Source organism: Oncorhynchus keta, chromosome 17 (assembly GCF_023373465.1).
Source record: "Oncorhynchus keta strain PuntledgeMale-10-30-2019 chromosome 17, Oket_V2, whole genome shotgun sequence".
NCBI classification, from domain to species: Eukaryota; Metazoa; Chordata; class Actinopteri; order Salmoniformes; family Salmonidae; genus Oncorhynchus; species Oncorhynchus keta.
The window spans coordinates 61,239,585-61,264,378 of NC_068437.1; the positions used below are offsets into that span (position 1 = coordinate 61,239,585).

At 43.3% G+C, this 24,794-nt stretch overlaps 2 protein-coding genes across 5 annotated transcripts in view; both read left to right on the plus strand.

The window, feature by feature from the left end:
- Nucleotides 1–24,794, plus strand: part of LOC118380120 (E3 SUMO-protein ligase PIAS1-like) — a 68,280-nt gene that overhangs the window by 18,393 nt on the left and 25,093 nt on the right. For all 3 annotated transcript variants that reach the window (XM_052466878.1, XM_052466879.1, XM_052466881.1), the window contains exons 6-7: nucleotides 1,136–1,270; nucleotides 21,587–21,692. In XM_052466878.1, coding sequence (XP_052322838.1) covers nucleotides 1,136–1,270; nucleotides 21,587–21,692 — 241 coding nt within the window. The remainder of the gene's footprint in view (nucleotides 1–1,135; nucleotides 1,271–21,586; nucleotides 21,693–24,794) is intronic.
- LOC127908445 (nuclear pore complex protein Nup58-like) lies at nucleotides 7,218–8,130 on the plus strand. 2 transcript variants are annotated; one of them, XM_052466883.1, is made up of 2 exons: nucleotides 7,218–7,565; nucleotides 7,937–8,130. In XM_052466883.1, the coding sequence occupies exons 1-2, from the start codon at nucleotides 7,218–7,220 to the stop codon at nucleotides 8,054–8,056; spliced, it is 468 nt and encodes a 155-aa protein (XP_052322843.1). In that variant the 3' UTR covers nucleotides 8,057–8,130. The 2 variants fall into 2 exon arrangements, with proteins under 2 accessions (XP_052322843.1, XP_052322844.1); XM_052466884.1 differs by having other exon boundaries at nucleotides 7,218–7,538.

Sequence of the window (24,794 nt, forward strand, 5' to 3'; positions counted from 1 at the left end):
TCCCTCCATACCATTTGTATGTCATTAACCTTTGACTATTGGATGTTCTTATAGGCACTTTAGTATTGCCAGTGTAACGGTGTAACTTCCGTCCCTCTCCTCGCTCCTCCCTGGGCTCGAACCAGCAACACAACGACAACAGCCACCCTCAAAGCAGCGTTACCCATGCAGAGCAAGGGAAACAACCACTCCAAGGCTCAGAGCGAGTGACGTTTGAAATGCTATTTGCGCGCGCTAACTAGCTAGCCATTTCACTTCGGTTACACCAGCCTCATCTCGGGAGTTGATAGGCTTGAAGTCATAAACAGCGCAAGGCTTGACGCACGACGAAGATCTGCTGGCAAAACGCACGGAAGTGCTGTTTGAATTCATGTTTACGAGCCTTCTGTTGCCTACCACCGCTCAGTCAGATACTTAGACACTTGTATGCTCGTATATCAGATTACATGCAACGCAGGACACGCTAGATAATATCTAGTAATATCATCAACCATGTGTAGTTAACTAGTGATTATGATTGATTGTTTTATATAAGATAAGTTTAATGCTAGCAACTTACCTTGGCTTACTGCATTCGCGTAACAGGCAGTCTCCTTGTGGAGTGCAACGAGAGAGAGGCAGGTCGTTATTGCGTTGGACTAGTTAACTGTAAGGTTGCAAGATTGGATCCCCCGAGCTGACAAGGTGAAAACCTGTCGTTCTGCCCCTGAACTAGGCAGTTAACCCACCCACTAGGCCGTCATTGAAAATAAGAATGTTCTTAACTGACTTGCCAAGTTAAATAAAGATTAAATAAAGGTGTAAAAAAAAAAATGGTGTCCAAAAATACCGATTTCCGATTGTTATGAAAACTTGAAATCGGCCCTCATTTATTGGCCATTCCGATTAATCGGTCGACCTCTAGCTGTAACGTAACAAAATGTGGGACAAGTCAATGGGTCTGAATACTTTCTGAATGCTCTGTATATATCACTGTTATAACTACAGACGCTGTTATCCAAAGGGTTTTACAGTACGTACATTTTTTTTTGTATGTTTGTGATCCCTTCGCGGGAATTGAACCCACAACCTTGGAGTTGCTTGCGTCAACTTAAACCAACTGACATTGACCCTGTTGTCTCTTCTTCCTCCTCAGGGCTACCTTCCTCCAACCAAAAACGGAGTGGAACCCAAACGGCCGAGTCGCCCCATCAACATCACGTCACTGGTCAGACTGTCCACCACAGTACCCAACACTATCGTGGTGTCGTGGACCTCAGAGATAGGCAGGGTAAGGAATCTATCGTGGTGTCTTGGATAGACAGGGTAATGAATGGAGGGTGATGTCATGGATATGCAGGGTAATGAATGGGGGGTGATGTAATAGATAGGGTAATGAATGGAGGGTGATGCAATAGATAGGGTAATGAATGCAGGGTGATGTAATAGACTGACAGGGTAATGAATGCAGGGTGATGTAATAGACTGACAGGGTAATGCATGCGGGGTGATGTAATAGATAGGGTAATGAATGCAGGGTGATGTAATAGATAGGGTAATGAATGGAGGGTGATGTAATAGATACACAGGGTAATGAATGCAGGGTGATGTAATAGACAGACGGGGTAATGAATGCAGGGTGATGTAATAGACAGACGGGGTAATGAATGCAGGGTGATGTAATAGACTGACGGGGTAATGAATGCAGGGTGATGTAATAGACAGACGGGGTAATGAATGCAGGGTGATGTAATAGACTGACAGGGTAATGAATGCAGGGTGATGTAATAGACTGACAGGGTAATGAATGCAGGGTGATGTAATAGATACACAGGGTAATGAATGCAGCGTGATGTAATAGACAGACGGGGTAATGAATGCAGGGTGATGTAATAGACTGACAGGGTAATGAATGCAGGGTGATGTAATAGACTGACAGGGTAATGAATGCAGGGTGATGTAATAGACTGACAGGGTAATGAATGCAGGGTGATGAATAGACTGACAGGGTAATGAATGATGTAATAGACAGACAGGGTAATGAATGCAGGGTGATGTAATAGACTGACAGGGTAATGAATGCAGGGTGATGTAATAGACTGACAGGGTAATGAATGCAGGGTAATAGACTGACAGGGTAATGAATGCAGGGTGATGTAATAGACAGACAGGGTAATGAATGCAGGGTGATGTAATAGACTGACAGGGTAATGAATGCAGGGTGATGTAATAGACAGACAGGGTAATGAATGCAGGGTGATGTAATAGACAGACAGGGTAATGAATGCAGGGTGATGTAATAGACAGACAGGGTAATGAATGCAGGGTGATGTAATAGATAATGAATGCAGGGTGATGTAATAGACAGACAGGGTAATGAATGCAGGGTGATGTAATAGACTGACAGGGTAATGAATGCAGGGTGATGTAATAGACAGACAGGGTAATGAATGCAGGGTGATGTAATAGATAGACAGGGTAATGAATGCAGGGTGATGTAATAGACAGACAGGGTAATGAATGCAGGGTGATGTAATAGACTGACAGGGTAATGAATGCAGGGTGATGTAATAGACTGACAGGGTAATGAATGCAGGGTGATGTAATAGACTGACAGGGTAATGAATGCAGGGTGATGTAATAGACTGACAGGGTAATGAATGCAGGGTGATGTAATAGACTGACAGGGTAATGATGTAATAGATAGGGTAATGAATGCAGGGTGATGTAATAGATAGGGTAATGAATGGAGGGTGATGTAATAGATACACAGGGTAATGAATGGAGGGTGATGTAATAGACAGACGGGGTAATGAATGCAGGGTGATGTAATAGACTGACGGGGTAATGAATGCAGGGTGATGTAATAGACAGACGGGGTGAATGCAGGGTGATGTAATAGACTGACAGGGTAATGAATGCAGGGTGATGTAATAGACTGACAGGGTAATGAATGCAGGGTGATGTAATAGACTGACAGGGTAATGAATGCAGGGTGATGTAATAGACTGACAGGGTAATGAATGCAGGGTGATGTAATAGACTGACAGGGTAATGAATGCAGGGTGATGTAATAGACAGACAGGGTAATGAATGCAGGGTGATGTAATAGACAGACAGGATAATGAATGCAGGGTGATGTAATAGACAGACAGGGTAATGAATGCAGGGTGATGTAATAGACAGACAGGATAATGAATGCAGGGTGATGTAATAGACAGACAGGGTAATGAATGCAGGGTGATGTAATAGACAGACAGGGTAATGAATGCAGGGTGATGTAATAGACAGACAGGGTAATGAATGCAGGGTGATGTAATAGACAGACAGGGTAATGAATGCAGGGTGATGTAATAGACAGACAGGGTAATGAATGCAGGGTGATGTAATAGACAGACAGGGTAATGAATGCAGGGTGATGTAATAGACTGACAGGATAATGAATGCAGGGTGATGTAATAGACAGACAGGGTAATGAATGCAGGGTGATGTAATAGACAGACAGGGTAATGGATGCAGGGTGATTAGAGTTGGAAAGTTCTGCTAATTTTCCCAGAATTTCCAGGTGAAATAATGAAACAAATAAACACATTTGGTTGGTAGATTCACGTAATCAAAAGGGAATGAAATAAGCAGGACATCCAGAATCCTCCAACAAGGATTTTTTGAAAACCTGGACATTGTTGTAGAGTTCCCATAATTTTGCCTCCCTGAAGATGACTGGCTGATTAATATATAATATATAAATATAATATAATAATATATATAATATATATGCCATTTAGCAGACGTTTTTATCCAAAGCGACTTACAGTCATGTGTGCATACATTCTACGTGTGGGTGGTCCCGGGAATCGAACCCACTATCCTGGCGTTACAAGCGCCATGCTCTACCAACTGAGCTACAGAAGGACGTACGTAGCACAGTTGGCTGTTGAAGGAGAGCTGTGGTATGAGAACATGGTGTGTTTTAGGTATTTGCCACTGTGAAGCCAAAGGTACATTTCCAGATTGCATGGATACTACTTCTTTTATGCTCTATTCCATTTGATCCTATCAACCCTTCTACTACCAATATATTTTATGACCATGGATTACCAACTGTTAATTTGCAAAAATAAATAAATAATATATATTTTAATTATATATTTTTTGAACCCTAAACAGTGTCTAGCTTTTTTCAATCCACGTTAGTACTAAAACGCTGATTTACCATAATTCCATTTTTAGTATCATTTCGTTTTTAGAATTTAAGTAACTATAAATGATCATATTTCTGAAGTAAAACCATCAGACATTTTAAAAGGGTTGAACACCAAACTGTGAAATATACTTAGTGCTTTCAGAAAGTATTCATGACTTTTGTTGTTACAGTCTGAATTCAAAATCGCTTGTTGATAGATTTTTTTCTCGGTCATCTAAACACAATACCCTATAATGACAAACATGTTTTTATAACATTTTGCAAATTTATTGAATTTGAAATACAAAAATATATAATTTGCGTAATTATTCACACCCCTGAGTCAGTACTTTGTAGAAGCACCTTTGGCAGGGATTACAGCTCTGAGTCCTCTTGGGTATGTCTACCAGCTGAGTCCTCTTGGGTATGTCTGTATCAGCTCTGGGTCCTCTTGGGTATGTCTGTATCAGCTCTGAGTCCTCTTGGGTATGTCTGTATCAGCTCTGAGTCATCTTGGGTATGTCTGTATCAGCTCTGAGTCCTCTTGGGTATGTCTGTATCAGCTCTGTGTCCTCTTGGGTATGTCTGTATCAGCTCTGTGTCCTCTTGGGTATGTCTGTATCAGCTCTGAGTCCTCTTGGGTATGTCTGTATCAGCTCTGAGTCCTCTTGGGTATGTCTGTATCAGCTCTGAGTCCTCTTGGGTATGTCTGTATCAGCTCTGAGTCCTCTTGGGTATGTCTGTATAAGCTCTGAGTCGTCTTGGGTATGTCTGTATCAGCTCTGAGTCCTCTTGGGTATGTCTGTATCAGCTCTGAGTCCTCTTGGGTATGTCTGTATCAGCTCTGAGTCCTCTTGGGTATGTCTGTATCAGCTCTATGTCTGTATCAGCTCTGAGTCCTATTGGGTATGTCTGTATCAGCTCTGAGTCCTCTTGGGTATGTCTGTATCAGCTCTGAGTCCTCTTGGGTATGTCTGTATCAGCTCTATGTCTGTATCAGCTCTGAGTCCTCTTGGGTATGTCTGTATCAGCTCTGAGTTGTCTTGGGTATGTCTGTATCAGCTCTGAGTCCTATTGGGTATGTCTGTATCAGCTCTGAGTCCTCTTGGGTATGTTTCCTCCAGATGTAGCTCTTTGAATTCAGGCCAAATAGTTCAATTGAATGTCTCATCAGATCACATAATCATTTGCCTTGTGCTGTGAGACTTTCACCTGCCTTTTTGTAAACTCCAGGTGTGCTGTCATGTGCCTTTTTCTCAGGAGTGGCTTCCGTCTGGCCATTCTCCCATAATGCCCTGATTGGTGAAATGCTTTAGAGACTAATGCCCTGTCCTTCTGGCAGGTTCTCCCATCTCAGCCAAGGGAATCTGGAGTTCTGTCAGAGTGGTCATTGGGTTCTCGGTCACCTCCCTGACCGAGGCCCTTCTTTCCCCGTTGCCCAGTTTGGTCAGACGGCCAGCTCTAGGCAGAGTCTGGGTAGTTCCATATTTGTTCAATTTAATTTCCCTATGATGAAGAGACCACGGTGCTCTTGGAAACCTTCAACACTCTAGGAATAGTTTTATACCCTTTACTCCCAGATATATGCCTCATCATAATTCTATCTCGGAGCTACATGGACAGTTCCTTGGACTTCATGGTACCATATACTGTAGTTTGTGCTCTGACATGCGCTGTCACCTCTGGGACTTTATATAGACAGGTGTGTTTCTTTCTAAATCATGTCCAAACAATTGACTTGGCCACAGGTGGACTTCAATCAAGTTGTAGTGACACCAAGGATGATCAAAGGAAATGGGATGCACCTGAGCTCAATTTGGAGTGTCACAGCAAAGGGGTGTGGCTACATATGTAAATGAGATATTCCTGAGCTCAATTTGGAGTGTCACAGCAAAGGGGTGTGGCTATGTATGTAAATTAGATATTCCTGAGCTCAATTTGGAGTGTCACAGCAAAGGGGTGTGGCTACTTATGTAAATGAGATATTCCTGAGCTCAATTTGGAGTGTCACAGCAAAGGGGTGTGGCTACTTATGTAAATGAGATATTCCTGAGCTCAATTTGGAGTGTCACAGCAAAGGGGTGTGGCTACTTATGTAAATGAGATATTCCTGAGCTCAATTTGGAGTGTCACAGCAAAGGGGTGTGGCTACTTATGTAAATTATATATTCCTGAGCTCAATTTGGACTGTCACAGCAAAGGGGTGTGGCTACTTACAGTACCAGTCAAGTTTGGACACATCTACTCATTCAAGCGGTTTTCTTTATTTTTACTATTTTCTACATTGTAGAATAATAGTGAATACATCAAAACTATGAAATAACACATATGGAAACATGTAGTAACCAAAAGAGTGTTGAACAAATCTAAATGTATTTTATATTTGAGATTCTTCAAAGGAGCCTCCCTTTGCCTTGATGACATCTTTGCACACACTTGGTATTCTCTCAACCAGCTTCGCCTGGAATGCGTTTGAAGGAGTTCCCACATATACTGAGCACTTGTTGGCTGTTTTTCCTTCACTCTGTGGTCCAACTCATCCCAAACCATCTTAATTGGGTTGAGGTCGGGGGGTGATTGTGGAGGCCAGGTCATCTGATGCAGCACTCAATCACTCTCCTACTTGGTCAAATAGCCCTGCAAAGGTGACTTTGAAATGATAAATGCAAACCAGATGGGATGGTGTAGCAGAATTACATGCTGGTTAGCCAAACCAGATGGGATGGTGTATCGGGCAGAATGCTGTCCTGTTGGTTAAAAACCAAATGGTGTATAGAATGCTGTGGTTGCAAACCAAACCAGATGGGATGGTGTATCGCTGCAGAATGCTGTGGTTGCCATGCTGGTTAAGCCTTGAATTCTAATTTCACGGGTCTAATGTCCATTGCTCGTGTTTCTTGGCCCAAGCAAGTCTCTTCTTTTTATTGGTGTCCTTTAGTAGTTGTTTCTTTGCAGCAATTTGATCATGAAGGCCTGATTCACACAGTCTCCTCTGAACAGTTGATTTTGAGATGTGTCTGTTACTTGAACTCTGTTACTTGAACTCTGAAGGATAATGAACTTATCCTCTGCAGCAGAGGTAACTCTGGGTCTTCCTGCAGCAGAGGTAACTCTGGGTCTTCCTGCAGCAGAGGTAACTCTGGGTCTTCCTGCAGCAGAGGTAACTCTGGGTCTTCCTGCAGCAGAGGTAACTCTGGGTCTTCCTGCAGCAGAGGTAACTCTGGGTCTTCCTGCAGCAGAGGTAACTCTGGGTCTTCCTGCAGCAGAGGTAACTCTGGGTCTTCCTGCAGCAGAGGTAACTCTGGGTCTTCCTGCAGCAGAGGTAACTCTGGGTCTTCCTGCAGCAGAGGTAACTCTGGGTCTTCCTGCAGCAGAGGTAACTCTGGGTCTTCCTGCAGCAGAGGTAACTCTGGGTCTACCTGCAGCAGAGGTAACTCTGGGTCTTCCTGCAGCAGAGGTAACTCTGGGTCTTCCTGCAGCAGAGGTAACTCTGGGTCTTCCTGCAGCAGAGGTAACTCTGGGTCTTCCTGCAGCAGAGGTAACTCTGGGTCTTCCTGCAGCAGAGGTAACTCTGGGTCTTCCTGCAGCAGAGGTAACTCTGGGTCTTCCTGCAGCAGAGGTAACTCTGGGTCTTCCCTGGCAGCAGAGGGTAACTTCCTGGGTCTTCCTGCAGCAGGGGTAACTCTGGTCTTCCTGCACAGGGGTAACTCTGGGTCTTCCTGCAGCAGAGGTTCTGGGTCTTCCTGCAGCAGAGTAACCTCTTCCTGAGCAGAGGTAACTCTGGGTCTTCCTGCAGCAGAGGTAACTCTGGGTCTTCCTGCAGCAGAGGTAACTCTGGGTCTTCCTGCAGCAGAGGTAACTCTGGGTCTTCCTTTCCTGTGGCGGTCCTCATGAGAGACAGTTAACTCTAATGAACTTATCCTCTGCAGCAGAGGTAACTCTGGGTCTTCCATTCCTATGGCGGTCCTCATGAGAGCCAGTTTCATCATAGTGCTTGATGATTTTTGCGTCTGCACTTAAAGAAACTTTAAAAGTGATTGAAATGTTCCGTATTGACTGACCTTCATGTCTGAAAGTAATGATGGACTGTCGTTTTTCTTTGCTTATTTGAGCTGTTCTTGCCATAATATGTACTTGGTCTTTTACCAAATAGGGCTATCTTCTGTATACCACCCCTACCAAATCACAGTACAACTGATTGGCTCAAATACATTCAGAAGGAAAGAAATTCCACAAATTGACTTGTAAAAAGGCACACCTGTTAATTGAAATGCATTCCAGGTGACTACCTCGTGAAGCTGGTTGAGAAAATGCCAAGAGTGTGCAAAGCAGTCATCCAGGCAAAGGGTGGCTTTTGAAGAATCTCAAATATACAATATATTTGGATTTGTTTACACTTTTTTGGTTACTACATGATTCCATATGTGTTATTTCATAGGTTTAATGTCTTCACTATTATTCTACAATGTAGAAAATAGTAAAAAATAAAGAAAACCCCTGAGTAGGTGTGTCCGAACTGTTACTGGTCCTGTAAATTAGTAAATGTGCTGTAAATTAGATTTCATTTAACATTTTCTATACTTTTGAAAACATTTCTAAAAACACGTTTTCACTTTGTTTTTATGGGCTATTGTGTGTAGATGGGTAAGACCTTCTTTTAAAAAAACATTTATTTTTTAAGTCTGTTTATAATTCAGGCTAAAACACAACAAAATGTGGAATAAGTGTGAATACTTTCTGTAAGTTTATTGGTGTTTCATCCATTGATCCTGAAAGACAATAACCAAACGTATTGCTTAGTTTTCTTTATTCACGCCACAGCATTATCATGGCTGCTAGTGAGACAATGACCAAACGTATTGCTTAGTTTTCTTTATTCACGCCACAGCATTATCATGGCTGCTAGTGAGACAATGACCAAACGTATGGCTTAGTTTTCTTTATTCACGCCACAGCATTATCATGGCTGCTAGTGAGACAATGACCAAACGTATGGCTTAGTTTTCTTTATTCACGCCACAGCATTATCATGGCTGCTAGTGAAACAATGACCAAACGTATGGCTTAGTTTTCTTTATTCACGCCACAGCATTATCATGGCTGCTAGTGAAACAATGACCAAACGTGTGGCTTAGTTTTCTTTATTCACGCCACAGCATTATCATGGCTGCTAGTGAAACAATGACCAAACGTATTGCTTAGTTTTCTTTATTCACGCCACAGCATTATCATGGCTGCTAGTGAAACAATGACCAAACGTATTGCTTAGTTTTCTTTATTCACGCCACAGCATTATCATGGCTGCTAGTGAAACAATGACCAAACGTATGGCTTAGTTTTCTTTATTCACGCCACAGCATTATCATGGCTGCTAGTGAGACAATGACCAAACGTATGGCTTAGTTTTCTTTATTCACGCCACAGCATTATCATGGCTGCTAGTGAAACAATGACCAAACGTATTGCTTAGTTTTCTTTATTCACGCCACAGCATTATCATGGCTGCTAGTGAAACAATGACCAAACGTATTGCTTAGTTTTCTTTATTCACGCCACAGCATTATCATGGCTGCTAGTGAAACAATGACCAAACGTAAGGCTTAGTTTTCTTTATTCACGCCACAGCATTATCATGGCTGCTAGTGAAACAATGACCAAACGTATTGCTTAGTTTTCTTTATTCACGCCACAGCATTATCATGGCTGCTAGTGAAACAATGACCAAACGTATTGCTTAGTTTTCTTTATTCACGCCACAGCATTATCATGGCTGCTAGTGAAACAATGACCAAACGTATGGCTTAGTTTTCTTTATTCACGCCACAGCATTATCATGGCTGCTAGTGAGACAATGACCAAACGTATTGCTTAGTTTTCTTTATTCACGCCACAGCATTATCATGGCTGCTAGTGAAACAATGACCAAACGTATTGCTTAGTTTTCTTTATTCACGCCACAGCATTATCATGGCTGCTAGTGAGACAATGACCAAACGTATTGCTTAGTTTTCTTTATTCACGCCACAGCATTATCATGGCTGCTAGTGAAACAATGGCCAAACGTAAGGCTTAGTTTTCTTTATTCACGCCACAGCATTATCATGGCTGCTAGTGAAACAATGACCAAACGTATGGCTTAGTTTTCTTTATTCACGCCACAGCATTATCATGGCTGCTAGTGAAACAATGACCAAACGTATGGCTTAGTTTTCTTTATTCACGCCACAGCATTATCATGGCTGCTAGTGAAACAATGACCAAACGTATGGCTTAGTTTTCTTTATTCACGCCACAGCATTATCATGGCTGATAGTGAAACAATGACCAAACGTATTGCTTAGTTTTCTTTATTCACGCCACAGCATTATCATGGCTGCTAGTGAGACAATGACCAAACGTATTGCTTAGTTTTCTTTATTCACGCCACAGCATTATCATGGCTGCTAGTGAAGCAATGGCCAAACGTAAGGCTTAGTTTTCTTTATTCACGCCACAGCATTATCATGGCTGCTAGTGAAACAATGACCAAACGTATGGCTTAGTTTTCTTTATTCACGCCACAGCATTATCATGGCTGCTAGTGAAACAATGACCAAACGTATGGCTTAGTTTTTTCTTTATTCACGCCACAGCATTATCATGGCTGATAGTGAAACAATGACCAAACGTATGGCTTAGTTTTCTTTATTCACGCCACAGCATTATCATGGCTGCTAGTGAAACAATGACCAAACGTATTGCTTAGTTTTCTTTATTCGCGCCACAGCATTATCATGGCTGCTAGTGAAACAATGACCAAACGTATTGCTTAGTTTTCTTTATTCACGCCACAGCATTATCATGGCTGCTAGTGAAACAATGACCAAACGTGTGGCTTAGTTTTCTTTATTCACGCCACAGCATTATCATGGCTTCTAGTGAAACAATGACCAAACGTATTGCTTAGTTTTCTTTATTCACGCCACAGCATTATCATGGCTGCTAGTGAAACAATGACCAAACGTATTGTTTAGTTTTCTTTATTCACGCCACAGCATTATCATGGCTGCTAGTGAAACAATGACCAAACGTATGGCTTAGTTTTCTTTATTCACGCCACAGCATTATCATGGCTGCTCGTGAAACTATGACCAAACGTAAGGCTTAGTTTTTTCTTTATTCACGCCACAGCATTATCATGGCTGCTAGTGAAACAATGACCAAACGTATGGCTTAGTTTTCTTTATTCACGCCACAGCATTATCATGGCTGCTCGTGAAACAATGACCAAACGTATGGCTTAGTTTTCTTTATTCACGCCACAGCATTATCATGGCTGCTAGTGAAACAATAACCAAACGTATTGCTTAGTTTTCTTTATTCACGCCACAGCATTATCATGGCTGCTAGTGAAACAATGACCAAACGTATTGCTTAGTTTTCTTTATTCATGCCACAGCATTATCATGGCTGCTAGTGAGACAATGGCCAAACGTATTGCTTAGTTTTCTTTATTCACGCCACAGCATTATCATGGCTGCTAGTGAGACAATGACCAAACGTATTGCTTAGTTTTCTTTATTCGCGCCACAGCATTATCATGGCTGCTAGTGAAACAATGACCAAACGTATTGCTTAGTTTTCTTTATTCACGCCACAGCATTATCATGGCTGCTAGTGAAACAATGACCAAACGTGTGGCTTAGTTTTCTTTATTCACGCCACAGCATTATCATGGCTGCTAGTGAAACAATGACCAAACGTATTGCTTAGTTTTCTTTATTCGCGCCACAGCATTATCATGGCTGCTAGTGAAACAATGACCAAACGTATTGTTTAGTTTTCTTTATTCACGCCACAGCATTATCATGGCTGCTAGTGAAACAATGACCAAACGTATGGCTTAGTTTTCTTTATTCACGCCACAGCATTATCATGGCTGCTCGTGAAACAATGACCAAACGTAAGGCTTAGTTTTCTTTATTCACGCCACAGCATTATCATGGCTGCTAGTGAAACAATGACCAAACGTATGGCTTAGTTTTCTTTATTCACGCCACAGCATTATCATGGCTGCTCGTGAAACAATGACCAAACGTATGGCTTAGTTTTCTTTATTCACGCCACAGCATTATCATGGCTGCTAGTGAAACAATAACCAAACGTATTGCTTAGTTTTCTTTATTCACGCCACAGCATTATCATGGCTGCTAGTGAAACAATGACCAAACGTATTGCTTAGTTTTCTTTATTCACGCCACAGCATTATCATGGCTGCTAGTGAGACAATGACCAAACGTATTGCTTAGTTTTATTTATTCACGCCACAGCATTATCATGGCTGCTAGTGAAACAATGGCCAAACGTAAGGCTTAGTTTTCTTTATTCACGCCACAGCATTATCATGGCTGCTAGTGAAACAATGGCCAAACGTAAGGCTTAGTTTTCTTTATTCACGCCACAGCATTATCATGGCTGCTAGTGAAACAATGACCAAATGTATTGCTTAGTTTTCTTTATTCACGCCACAGCATTATCATGGCTGCTAGTGAAACAATGACCAAACGTATTGCTTAGTTTTATTTATTCACGCCACAGCATTATCATGGCTGCTAGTGAAACAATGGCCAAACGTAAGGCTTAGTTTTCTTTATTCACGCCACAGCATTATCATGGCTGCTAGTGAAACAATGACCAAACGTATGGCTTAGTTTTCTTTATTCACGCCACAGCATTATCATGGCTGCTAGTGAAACAATGACCAAACGTAAGGCTTAGTTTTCTTTATTCACGCCACAGCATTATCATGGCTGCTAGTGAGACAATGACCAAACGTATTGCTTAGTTTTCTTTATTCACGCCAGAGCATTATCATGGCTGCTAGTGAAACAATGACCAAACGTATTGCTTAGTTTTCTTTATTCACGCCACAGCATTATCATGGCTGCTAGTGAAACAATGACCAAACGTATTGCTTAGTTTTCTTTATTCACGCCACAGCATTATCATGGCTGCTAGTGAAACAATGACCAAACGTATTGCTTGGTTTTCTTTATTCACGCCACAGCATTATCATGGCTGCTAGTGAGACAATGACCAAACGTATGGCTTAGTTTTCTTTATTCACGCCACAGCATTATCATGGCTGATAGTGAAACAATGACCAAACGTAAGGCTTAGTTTTCTTTATTCACGCCACAGCATTATCATGGCTGCTAGTGAGACAATGACCAAACGTATTGCTTAGTTTTCTTTATTCACGCCAGAGCATTATCATGGCTGCTAGTGAAACAATGACCAAACGTAATGCTTAGTTTTCTTTATTCACGCCACAGCATTATCATGGCTGCTAGTGAAACAATGACCAAACGTAATGCTTAGTTTTCTTTATTCACGCCACAGCATTATCATGGCTGCTAGTGAAACAATGACCAAACGTAATGCTTAGTTTTCTTTATTCACGCCACAGCATTATCATGGCTGCTAGTGAAACAATGACCAAACGTATTGCTTAGTTTTCTTTATTCACGCCACAGCATTATCATGGCTGCTAGTGAAACAATGACCAAACGTAAGGCTTAGTTTTCTTTATTCACGCCACAGCATTATCATGGCTGCTAGTGAAACAATGACCAAACGTATTGCTTAGTTTTCTTTATTCACGCCACAGCATTATCATGGCTGCTAGTGAAACAATGACCAAACGTATGGCTTAGTTTTCTTTATTCACGCCACAGCATTATCATGGCTGCTAGTGAAACAATGACCAAACGTATTGCTTAGTTTTCTTTATTCACGCCACAGCATTATCATGGCTGCTAGTGAAACAATGACCAAACGTATGGCTTAGTATTCTTTATTCACGCCACAGCATTATCATGGCTGCTAGTGAAACAATGACCAAACGTAAGGCTTAGTTTTCTTTATTCACGCCACAGCATTATCATGGCTGCTAGTGAAACAATGACCAAACGTATGGCTTAGCTTTCTTTATTCACGCCACAGCATTATCATGGCTGCTAGTGAAACAATGACCAAACGTAAGGCTTAGTTTTCTGTATTCACGCCACAGCATTATCATGGCTGCTAGTGAAACAATGACCAAACGTATTGCTTAGTTTTCTTTATTCACGCCACAGCATTATCATGGCTGCTAGTGAAACAATGGGAGTGGGAGGGCCTATGGCAGGATGCTTCTACTCACAGTGGGGAATTGTGATGTCATTATGGGGTATTGTGATGTCATTATGGGGTATTGTGATGTCATTATGGGGTATTGGGATGTCATTATGGGGTATTGTGATGTCATTATGGGGTATTGTGTGCAGATTGATGAGGGAAAAAAACAATTTAATACATTTTTGAATAAGGCTGCAACGTGACAAAATGTGGAAAAAGTCAAAGGGCCTGAATACTTTCTGAATGCGCTGTATATCTGAATGGAAAATTATACAAATCTAAAAGTAACTTCTATTTCCATTGCCAATATGTAAAAATAGCCAACAAATAAAAACATTGCAGCCTGCTGGTAGAAAATATCCTGATTTTAAAAATAAATATCCTATAAATCAGAGTGGCTACACATGGCCAGTCTGCAATGAACATGAAACATATGGTCCTTCTGTGGCTCAGTTGGTAGAGCATGGCGCTTGTAACGCCAGGGTAGTGGGTTCGATTCCGGGACCACCCATACGTAGAATGTATGCACACATGACTGTAAGTCGCTTTGGATAAAAGCGTCAGCTAAATGGCATATATTATTATTATATATTATTGTATCAACTATTAACTTGGTCTGGGCCAAAACTAGTGCTCATAAATTATTTTATATATTTGCCACTGCTCAAGTAAAAATATCTTGGTCGACCAACAACCTTTCAATCAAACAATGGTCCAGTCAACTAAATGGGGTCAGTCCTAATGTGGGGTGGATCTGAGTTCTAAATGGGGTCAGTCCTAATGTGGGGTGGATCTGAGTTCTATATGGGGTCAGTGTTAATGTGGGGTGGATCTGAGTTCTATATGGGGTCAATGCTAATGTGGGGTGGATCTGAGTTCTAAATGGGGTCAGTCCTAATGTGGGGTGGATCTGAGTTCTATATGGGGTCAGTCCTAATGTGGGGTGGATCTGAGTTCTAAATGGGGTCAGTCCTAATGTGGGGTGGATCTGAGTTCTAAATGGGGTCAGTCCTAATGTGGGGTGGATCTGAGTTCTAAATGGGGTCAGTCCTAATGTGGGGTGGATCTGAGTTCTAAATGGGGTCAGTCCTAATGTGGGGTGGATCTGAGTTCTATATGGGGTCAGTGCTAATGTGGGGTGGATCTGAGTTCTAAATGGGGTCAGTCCTAATGTGGGGTGGATCTGAGTTCTAAATGGGGTCAGTCCTAATGTGGGGTGGATCTGAGTTCTAAATGGGGTCAGTCCTAATGTGGGGTGGATCTGAGTTCTAAATGGGGTCAGTCCTAATGTGGGGTGGATCTGAGTTCTATATGGGGTCAGTCTTAATGTGGGGTGGATCTGAGTTCTAAATGGGGTCAGTCCTAATGTGGGGTGGATCTGAGTTCTAAATGGGGTCAGTCCTAATGTGGGGTGGATCTGAGTTCTATATGGGGTCAGTGCTAATGTGGGGTGGATCTGAGTTCTATATGGGGTCAGTCCTAATGTGGGGTGGATCTGAGTTCTAAATGGGGTCAGTCCTAATGTGGGGTGGATCTGAGTTCTAAATGGGGTCAGTCCTAATGTGGGGTGGATCTGAGTTCTATATGGGGTCAGTCCTAATGTGGGGTGGATCTGAGTTCTATATGGGGTCAGCTAAGCTGTGGGGTGGATCTGAGTTCTATATGGGGTCATTGCTAATGTGGGGTGGATCTGAGTTCTAAATGGGGTCAGTCCTAATGTGGGGTGGATCTGAGTTCTAAATGGGGTCAGTCCTAATGTGGGGTGGATCTGAGTTCTAAATGGGGTCATTGCTAATGTGGGGTGGATCTGAGTTCTAAATGGGGTCAGTCCTAATGTGGGGTGGATCTGAGTTCTATATGGGGTCAGTCCTAATGTGGGGTGGATCTGAGTTCTATATGGGGTCAGTCCTAATGTGGGGTGGATCTGAGTTCTAAATGGGGTCAGTCCTAATGTGGGGTGGATCTGAGTTCTATATGGGGTCAGTCCTAATGTGGGGTGGATCTGAGTTCTAAATGGGGTCAGTGCTAATGTGGGGTGGATCTGAGTTCTAAATGGGGTCAGTGCTAATGTGGGGTGGATCTGAGTTATATATGGGGTCAGTCCTAATGTGGGGTGGATCTGAGTTCCTAATGGGGTCAATGCTAATGTGGGGTGGATCTGAGTTCTATATGGGGTCAGTCCTAATGTGGGGTGGATCTGAGTTCTATATGGGGTCAGTCCTAATGTGGGGTGGATCTGAGTTCTATATGGGGTCAGTCCTAATGTGGGGTGGATCTGAGTTCTATATGGGGTCAGTGCTAATGTGGGGTGGATCTGAGTTCTATATGGGGTCAGTCCTAATGTGGGGTGGATCTGAGTTCCTAATGGGGTCAATGCTAATGTGGGGTGGATCTGAGTTCTATATGGGGTCAGTCCTAATGTGGGGTGGATCTGAGTTCTATATGGGGTCAGTGCTAATGTGGGGTGGATCTGAGTTCTAAATGGGGTCAGTCCTAATGTGGGGTGGATCTGAGTTCCTAATGGGGTCAGTCCTAATGTGGGGTGGATCTGAGTTCTAAATGGGGTCAATGCTAATGTGGGGTGGATCTGAGTTCTATATGGGGTCAGTCCTAATGTGGAGTGGATCTGAGTTCTATATGGGGTCAGTGATACTGTGGAGTGGATCTGAGTTCTAAATGGGGTCAGTCCTAATGTGGGGTGGATCTGAGTTCCTAATGGGGTCAGTCCTAATGTGGGGTGGATCTGAGTTTTAAATGGGGTCAGTCCTAATGTGGGGTGGATCTGAGTTCTAAATGGGGTCAGTCCTAATGTGGGGTGGATCTGAGTTCTATATGGGGTCAGTCCTAATGTGGGGTGGATCTGAGTTCTATATGGGGTCAGTGATACTGTGGAGTGGATCTGAGTTCTAAATGGGGTCAGTCCTAATGTGGGGTGGATCTGAGTTTTAAATGGGGTCAGTCCTAATGTGGGGTGGATCTGAGTTCTAAATGGGGTCAGTCCTAATGTGGGGTGGATCTGAGTTCTATATGGGGTCAGTCCTAATGTGGGGTGGATCTGAGTTCCTAATGGGGTCAGTCCTAATGTGGGGTGGATCTGAGTTCTAAATGGGGTCAGTCCTAATGTGGGGTGGATCTGAGTTCTATATGGGGTCAGTCCTAATGTGGGGTGGATCTGAGTTCTATATGGGGTCAGTGATACTGTGGAGTGGATCTGAGTTCTAAATGGGGTCAGTCCTAATGTGGGGTGGATCTGAGTTCTAATGGGGTCAGTCCTAATGTGGGGTGGATCTGAGTTTTAAATGGGGTCAGTCCTAATGTGGGGTGGATCTGAGTTCTAAATGGGGTCAGTCCTAATGTGGGGTGGATCTGAGTTCTATATGGGGTCAGTCCTAATGTGGGGTGGATCTGAGTTCTATATGGGGTCAGTGATACTGTGGAGTGGATCTGAGTTCTAAATGGGGTCAGTCCTAATGTGGGGTGGATCTGAGTTTTAAATGGGGTCAGTCCTAATGTGGGGTGGATCTGAGTTCTAAATGGGGTCAGTCCTAATGTGGGGTGGATCTGAGTTCTATATGGGGTCAGTCCTAATGTGGGGTGGATCTGAGTTCTAAATGGGGTCAGTCCTAATGTGGGGTGGATCTGAGTTCTAAATGGGGTCAGTCCTAATGTGGGGTGGATCTGAGTTCTATATGGGGTCAGTGCTAATGTGGGGTGGATCTGAGTTCTATATGGGGTCAGTCCTAATGTGGGGTGGATCTGAGTTCTAAATGGGGTCAGTCCTAATGTGGGGTGGATCTGAGTTCTAAATGGGGTCAGTCCTAATGTGGGGTGGATCTGAGTTCTATATGGGGTCAGTCCTAATGTGGGGTGGATCTGAGTTCTAAATGGGGTCAGTCCTAATGTGGGGTGGATCTGAGTTCTATATGGGGTCAGTCCTAATGTGGGGTGGATCTGAGTTCTAAATGGGGTCAGTCCTAATGTGGGGTGGATCTGAGTTCTAAATGGGGTCAGTCCTAATGTGGGGTGGATCTGAGTTCTAAATGGGGTCATTGCTAATGTGGGGTGGATCTGAGTTCTATATGGGGTCAGTCCTAATGTGGGGTGGATCTGAGTTCTAAATGGGGTCAGTCCTAATGTGGGGTGGATCTGAGTTCTATATGGGGTCAGTCCTAATGTGGGGTGGATCTGAGTTCTAAATGGGGTCAGTCCTAATGTGGGGTGGATCTGAGTTCTAAATGGGGTCAGTCCTAATGTGGGGTGGATCTGAGTTCTAAATGGGGTCAGTCCTAATGTGGGGTGGATCTGAGTTCTATATGGGGTCAGTGCTAATGTGGGGTGGATCTGAGTTCTATATGGGGTCAGTCCTAATGTGGGGTGGATCTGAGTTCTAATGGGGTCAATGCTAATGTCGGGTGGATCTGAGTTCTATATGGGGTCAGTCCTAATGTGGGTGGATCTGAGTTCTATATGGGGTCAGTCCTAATGTGGGGTGGATCTGACTTCTATATGGGGTCAGTCCTAATGTGGGGTGGATCTGAGTTCTATATGGGGTCAGTGCAATTGTGGGGTGGATCTGAGTTCTATATGGGGTCAGTCCTAATGTGGGGTGGATCTGAGTTCCTAATGGGGTCAATGCTAATGTGGGGTGGATCTGAGTTCTATATGGGGTCAGTCCTAATGTGGGGTGGATCTGAGTTCTATATGGGGTCAGTGCTAATGTGGGGTGGATCTGAGTTCTATATGGGGTCAGTCCTAATGTGGGGTGGATCTGAGTTCTATATGGGGTCAGTCCTAATGTGGGGTGGATCTGAGTTCTATATGGGGTCAGTGCTAATGTGGGGTGGATCTGAGTTCTATATGGGGTCAGTCCTAATGTGGGGTGGATCTGAGTTCTATATGGGGTCAGTGCTAATGTGGGGTGGATCTGAGTTCTATATGGGGTCAGTCCTAATGTGGGGTGGATCTGAGTTCTATATGGGGTCAGTCCTAATGTGGGGTGGATCTGAGTTCTAAATGGGGTCAGTCCTAATGTGGGGTGGATCTGAGTTCTAAATGGGGTCAGTCCTAATGTGGGGTGGATCTGAGTTCTAAATGGGGTCAGTCCTAATGTGGGGTGGATCTGAGTTCTATATTGGGTCAGTGTTAATGTGGGGTGGATCTGAGTTCTAAATGGGGTCAGTCCTAATGTGGGGTGGATCTGAGTTCTAAATGGGGTCAGTCCTAATGTGGGGTGGATCTGAGTTCTATATGGGGTCAGTGCTAATGTGGGGTGGATCTGAGTTCTATATGGGGTCAGTCCTAATGTGGGGTGGATCTGAGTTCTAAATGGGGTCAGTCCTAATGTGGGGTGGATCTGAGTTCTATATGGGGTCAGTCCTAATGTGGGGTGGATCTGAGTTCTATATGGGGTCAGTCCTAATGTGGGGTGGATCTGAGTTCTAAATGGGGTCAGTCCTAATGTGGGGTGGATCTGAGTTCTAAATGGGGTCAGTCCTAATGTGGGGTGGATCTGAGTTCTATATGGGGTCAGTCCTAATGTGGGGTGGATCTGAGTTCTATATGGGGTCAGTCCTAATGTGGGGTGGATCTGAGTTCTATATGGGGTCAGTCCTAATGTGGGGTGGATCTGAGTTCTATATGGGGTCAGTCCTAATGTGGGGTGGATCTGAGTTCTATATGGGGTCAGTCCTAATGTGGGGTGGATCTGAGTTCTAAATGGGGTCAGTGCTAATGTGGGGTGGATCTGAGTTCTATATGGGGTCAGTCCTAATGTGGGGTGGATCTGAGTTCTATATGGGGTCAGTCCTAATGTGGGGTGGATCTGAGTTCTATATGGGGTCAGTGCTAATGTGGGGTGGATCTGAGTTCTAAATGGGGTCAGTCCTAATGTGGGGTGGATCTGAGTTCTATATGGGGTCAGTCCTAATGTGGGGTGGATCTGAGTTCTATATGGGGTCAGTCCTAATGTGGGGTGGATCTGAGTTCTAAATGGGGTCAGTCCTAATGTGGGGTGGATCTGAGTTCTATATGGGGTCAGTGCTAATGTGGGGTGGATCTGAGTTCTAAATGGGGTCAGTGCTAATGTGGGGTGGATCTGAGTTCTATATGGGGTCAGTCCTAATGTGGGGTGGATCTGAGTTCTAAATGGGGTCAGTGCTAATGTGGGGTGGATCTGAGTTCTATATGGGGTCAGTCCTAATGTGGGGTGGATCTGAGTTCTATATGGGTCAGTCCTAATGTGGGGTGGATCTGAGTTCTATATGGGGTCAGTCCTAATGTGGGGTGGATCTGAGTTCTAAATGGGGTCAGTCCTAATGTGGGGTGGATCTGAGTTCTAAATGGGGTCAGTCCTAATGTGGGGTGGATCTGAGTTCTATATGGGGTCAGTGTTAATGTGGGGTGGATCTGAGTTCTATATTGGGTCAGTGTTAATGTGGGGTGGATCTGAGTTCTATATTGGGTCAGTGTTAATGTGGGGTGGATCTGAGTTCTATATGGGGTCAGTCCTAATGTGGGGTGGATCTGAGTTCTAAATGGGGTCAGTCCTAATGTGGGGTGGATCTGAGTTCTATATGGGGTCAGTCCTAATGTGGGGTGGATCTGAGTTCTATATGGGGTCAGTCCTAATGTGGGGTGGATCTGAGTTCTAAATGGGGTCAGTCCTAATGTGGGGTGGATCTGAGTTCTATATGGGGTCAGTCCTAATGTGGGGTGGATCTGAGTTCTATATGGGGTCAGTGCTAATGTGGGGTGGATCTGAGTTCTATATTGGGTCAGTGCTAATGTGGGGTGGATCTGAGTTCTAAATGGGGTCAGTGCTAATGTGGGGTGGATCTGAGTTCTATATTGGGTCAGTGCTAATGTGGGGTGGATCTGAGTTCTATATTTTAGTTGAATCAAATATTTATCCCATTGGCAGAGTTTGTATACCATTTGCAAATTTTTGATATGTAGAAAAATGAGGTGATTTTTGTATAGAAAAGTACAATCTTGTGTGAGTTCATCTCTGCAGATGATCTATCAGATCAAAATCACAGATACAGGTTTTTACCGGGGGGGTTTATTTTGGCGTTGGCTGTTAGAACTATATTCATACCAGCCATTTTGGCGGGTGGTCAAGAGTATTTGGGAGCATTTTTTTCCCTTCTCAATTCAATACCCAAAATGACCCCAGTCATCAGTAGTATGAAGGGTAAATAATGGTTTTCATGTATGGTGTTGAGTCATCATGGTTTGTTGTGACCCTCCTGTTGTCTCCTCTCTCAGAGTTTCTCCATGGCAGTCTACCTGGTCAGACAGCAGACATCCACAACCCTGCTACAGAGACTACGAGCCAAAGGCATCCGCAACCCAGACCACTCCAGAGCTCTCAGTAGGTGGCTCTCTGATATTAGATGGTGCTGCATGGTCCCATAAACCAAGTGAGATTGTGTTGTCTCTCTCTCTCTCTCTCTACAGTCAGAGAAGTTAACAGCTGAGATTGTGTTGTCTCTCTCTCTCTACAGTCAGAGAAGTTAACAGCAGAGATTGTGTTGTCTCTCTCTCTCTACAGTCAAAGAGAGGTTAACAGCAGAGATTGTGTTGTCTCTCTCTCTCTCTACAGTCAAAGAGAGGTTAACAGCAGAGATTGTGTTGTCTCTCTCTCTACAGTCAAAGAGAAGTTAACAGCAGAGATTGTGTTGTCTCTCTCTACAGTCAGAGAAGTTAACAGCAGAGATTGTGTTGTCTCTCTCTACAGTCAGAGAAGTTAACAGCAGAGATTGTGTTGTCTCTCTCTCTCTACAGTCAGAGAAGTTAACAGCAGAGATTGTGTTGTCTCTCTCTCTACAGTCAGAGAAGTTAACAGCAGAGATTGTGTTGTCTCTCTCTCTACAGTCAGAGAAGTTAACAGCAGAGATTGTGTTGTCTCTCTCTCTACAGTCAGAGAAGTTAACAGCAGAGATTGTGTTGTCTCTCTCTCTCTACAGTCAGAGAAGTTAACAGCAGAGATTGTGTTGTCTCTCTCTCTACAGTCAGAGAAGTTAACAGCAGAGATTGTGTTGTCTCTCTCTCTACAGTCAGAGAAGTTAACAGCAGAGATTGTGTTGTCTCTCTCTCTCTACAGTCAGAGAAGTTAACAGCAGAGATTGTGTTGTCTCTCTCTCTACAGTCAGAGAGAAGTTAACAGCAGAGATTGTGTTGTCTCTCTCTACAGTCAGAGAAGTTAACAGCAGAGATTGTGTTGTCTCTCTCTCTCTACAGTCAGAGAGAAGTTAACAGCAGAGATTGTGTTGTCTCTCTCTCTACAGTCAGAGAAGTTAACAGCAGAGATTGTGTTGTCTCTCTCTACAGTCAGAGAAGTTAACAGCAGAGATTGTGTTGTCTCTCTCTCTCTACAGTCAGAGAAGTTAACAGCAGAGATTGTGTTGTCTCTCTCTCTCTACAGTCAGAGAAGTTAACAGCAGATTGTGTTGTCTCTCTCTCTCTACAGTCAGAGAAGTTAACAGCAGAGATTGTGTTGTCTCTCTCTCTCTACAGTCAGAGAAGTTAACAGTGAGATTGTGTTGTCTCTCTCTCTCTACAGTCAGAGAAGTTAACAGCAGAGATTGTGTTGTCTCTCTCTACAGTCAAAGAGAAGTTAAGCAGAGATTGTGTTGTCTCTCTCTACAGTCAGAGAAGTTAACAGTGAGATTGTGTTGTCTCTCTCTCTCTACAGTCAGAGAGAGTTAACAGTGAGATTGTGTTGTCTCTCTCTCTCTACAGTCAGAGAAGTTAACAGTGAGATTGTGTTGTCTCTCTCTCTCTACAGTCAGAGAAGTTAACAGTTAAGTCAGAGAAGTTAACAGAGATTGTGTTGTCTCTCTCTCTCTCTACAGTCAGAGAAGTTAACAGTGAGATTGTGTTGTCTCTCTCTCTACAGTCAAAGAGAAGTTAACAGCAGAGATTGTGTTGTCTCTCTCTCTCTACAGTCAGAGAAGTTAACAGTGAGATTGTGTTGTCTCTCTCTCTCTACAGTCAGAGAAGTTAACAGTGAGATTGTGTTGTCTCTCTCTCTCTACAGTCAGAGAAGTTAACAGTGAGATTGTGTTGTCTCTCTCTCTCTACAGTCAGAGAAGTTAACAGCAGAGATTGTGTTGTCTCTCTCTCTCTACAGTCAAAGAGAAGTTAACAGCAGAGATTGTGTTGTCTCTCTCTCTCTACAGTCAGAGAAGTTAACAGCAGAGATTGTGTTGTCTCTCTCTCTCTACAGTCAGAGAAGTTAACAGCAGAGATTGTGTTGTCTCTCTCTCTCTACAGTCAGAGAAGTTAACAGTGAGATTGTGTTGTCTCTCTCTCTCTACAGTCAGAGAAGTTAACAGCAGAGATTGTGTTGTCTCTCTCTCTACAGTCAGAGAAGTTAACAGTGAGATTGTGTTGTCTCTCTCTCTCTACAGTCAGAGAAGTTAACAGCAGAGATTGTGTTGTCTCTCTCTCTCTACAGTCAGAGAAGTTAACAGCAGAGATTGTGTTGTCTCTCTCTCTCTACAGTCAGAGAAGTTAACAGTGAGATTGTGTTGTCTCTCTCTCTCTACAGTCAGAGAAGTTAACAGCAGAGATTGTGTTGTCTCTCTCTCTACAGTCAAAGAGAAGTTAACAGTGAGATTGTGTTGTCTCTCTCTCTCTACAGTCAGAGAAGTTAACAGCAGAGATTGTGTTGTCTCTCTCTCTCTACAGTCAAGAAGTTAACAGCAGAGATTGTGTTGTCTCTCTCTCTCTACAGTCAGAGAAGTTAACAGCAGAGATTGTGTTGTCTCTCTCTCTCTACAGTCAGAGAAGTTAACAGCAGAGATTGTGTTGTCTCTCTCTCTCTACAGTCAAAGAGAAGTTAACAGCAGAGATTGTGTTGTCTCTCTCTCTCTACAGTCAAAGAGAAGTTAACAGCAGAGATTGTGTTGTCTCTCTCTCTCTCTACAGTCAGAGAAGTTAACAGCAGAGATTGTGTTGTCTCTCTCTCTCTACAGTCAGAGAAGTTAACAGCAGAGATTGTGTTGTCTCTCTCTCTCTACAGTCAGAGAAGTTAACAGCAGAGATTGTGTTGTCTCTCTCTCTACAGTCAGAGAAGTTAACAGCAGAGATTGTGTTGTCTCTCTCTCTCTACAGTCAGAGAAGTTAACAGCAGAGATTGTGTTGTCTCTCTCTCTCTACAGTCAGAGAAGTTAACAGCAGAGATTGTGTTGTCTCTCTCTCTCTACAGTCAGAGAAGTTAACAGCAGAGATTGTGTTGTCTCTCTCTCTCTACAGTCAGAGAAGTTAACAGCAGAGATTGTGTTGTCTCTCTCTCTCTACAGTCAGAGAAGTTAACAGCAGAGATTGTGTTGTCTCTCTCTCTACAGTCAGAGAAGTTAACAGCAGAGATTGTGTTGTCTCTCTCTCTCTACAGTCAGAGAAGTTAACAGCAGAGATTGTGTTGTCTCTCTCTCTACAGTCAGAGAAGTTAACAGCAGAGATTGTGTTG

What these genes read in the sequence shown, in the direction of transcription:
- LOC127908445 (XM_052466883.1), top strand. Translation starts at nt 7,218, where the DNA reads ATGAACTTATCCTCTGCAGCAGAGGTAACTCTGGGTCTTCCTGCAGCA. An exon ending in TGGGTCTTCCTGCAGCAGAG is followed by an intron (nt 7,566 to 7,936) that starts GTAACTCTGGGT and finishes TCCTGAGCAGAG; the next exon opens with GTAACTCTGGGTCTTCCTGC.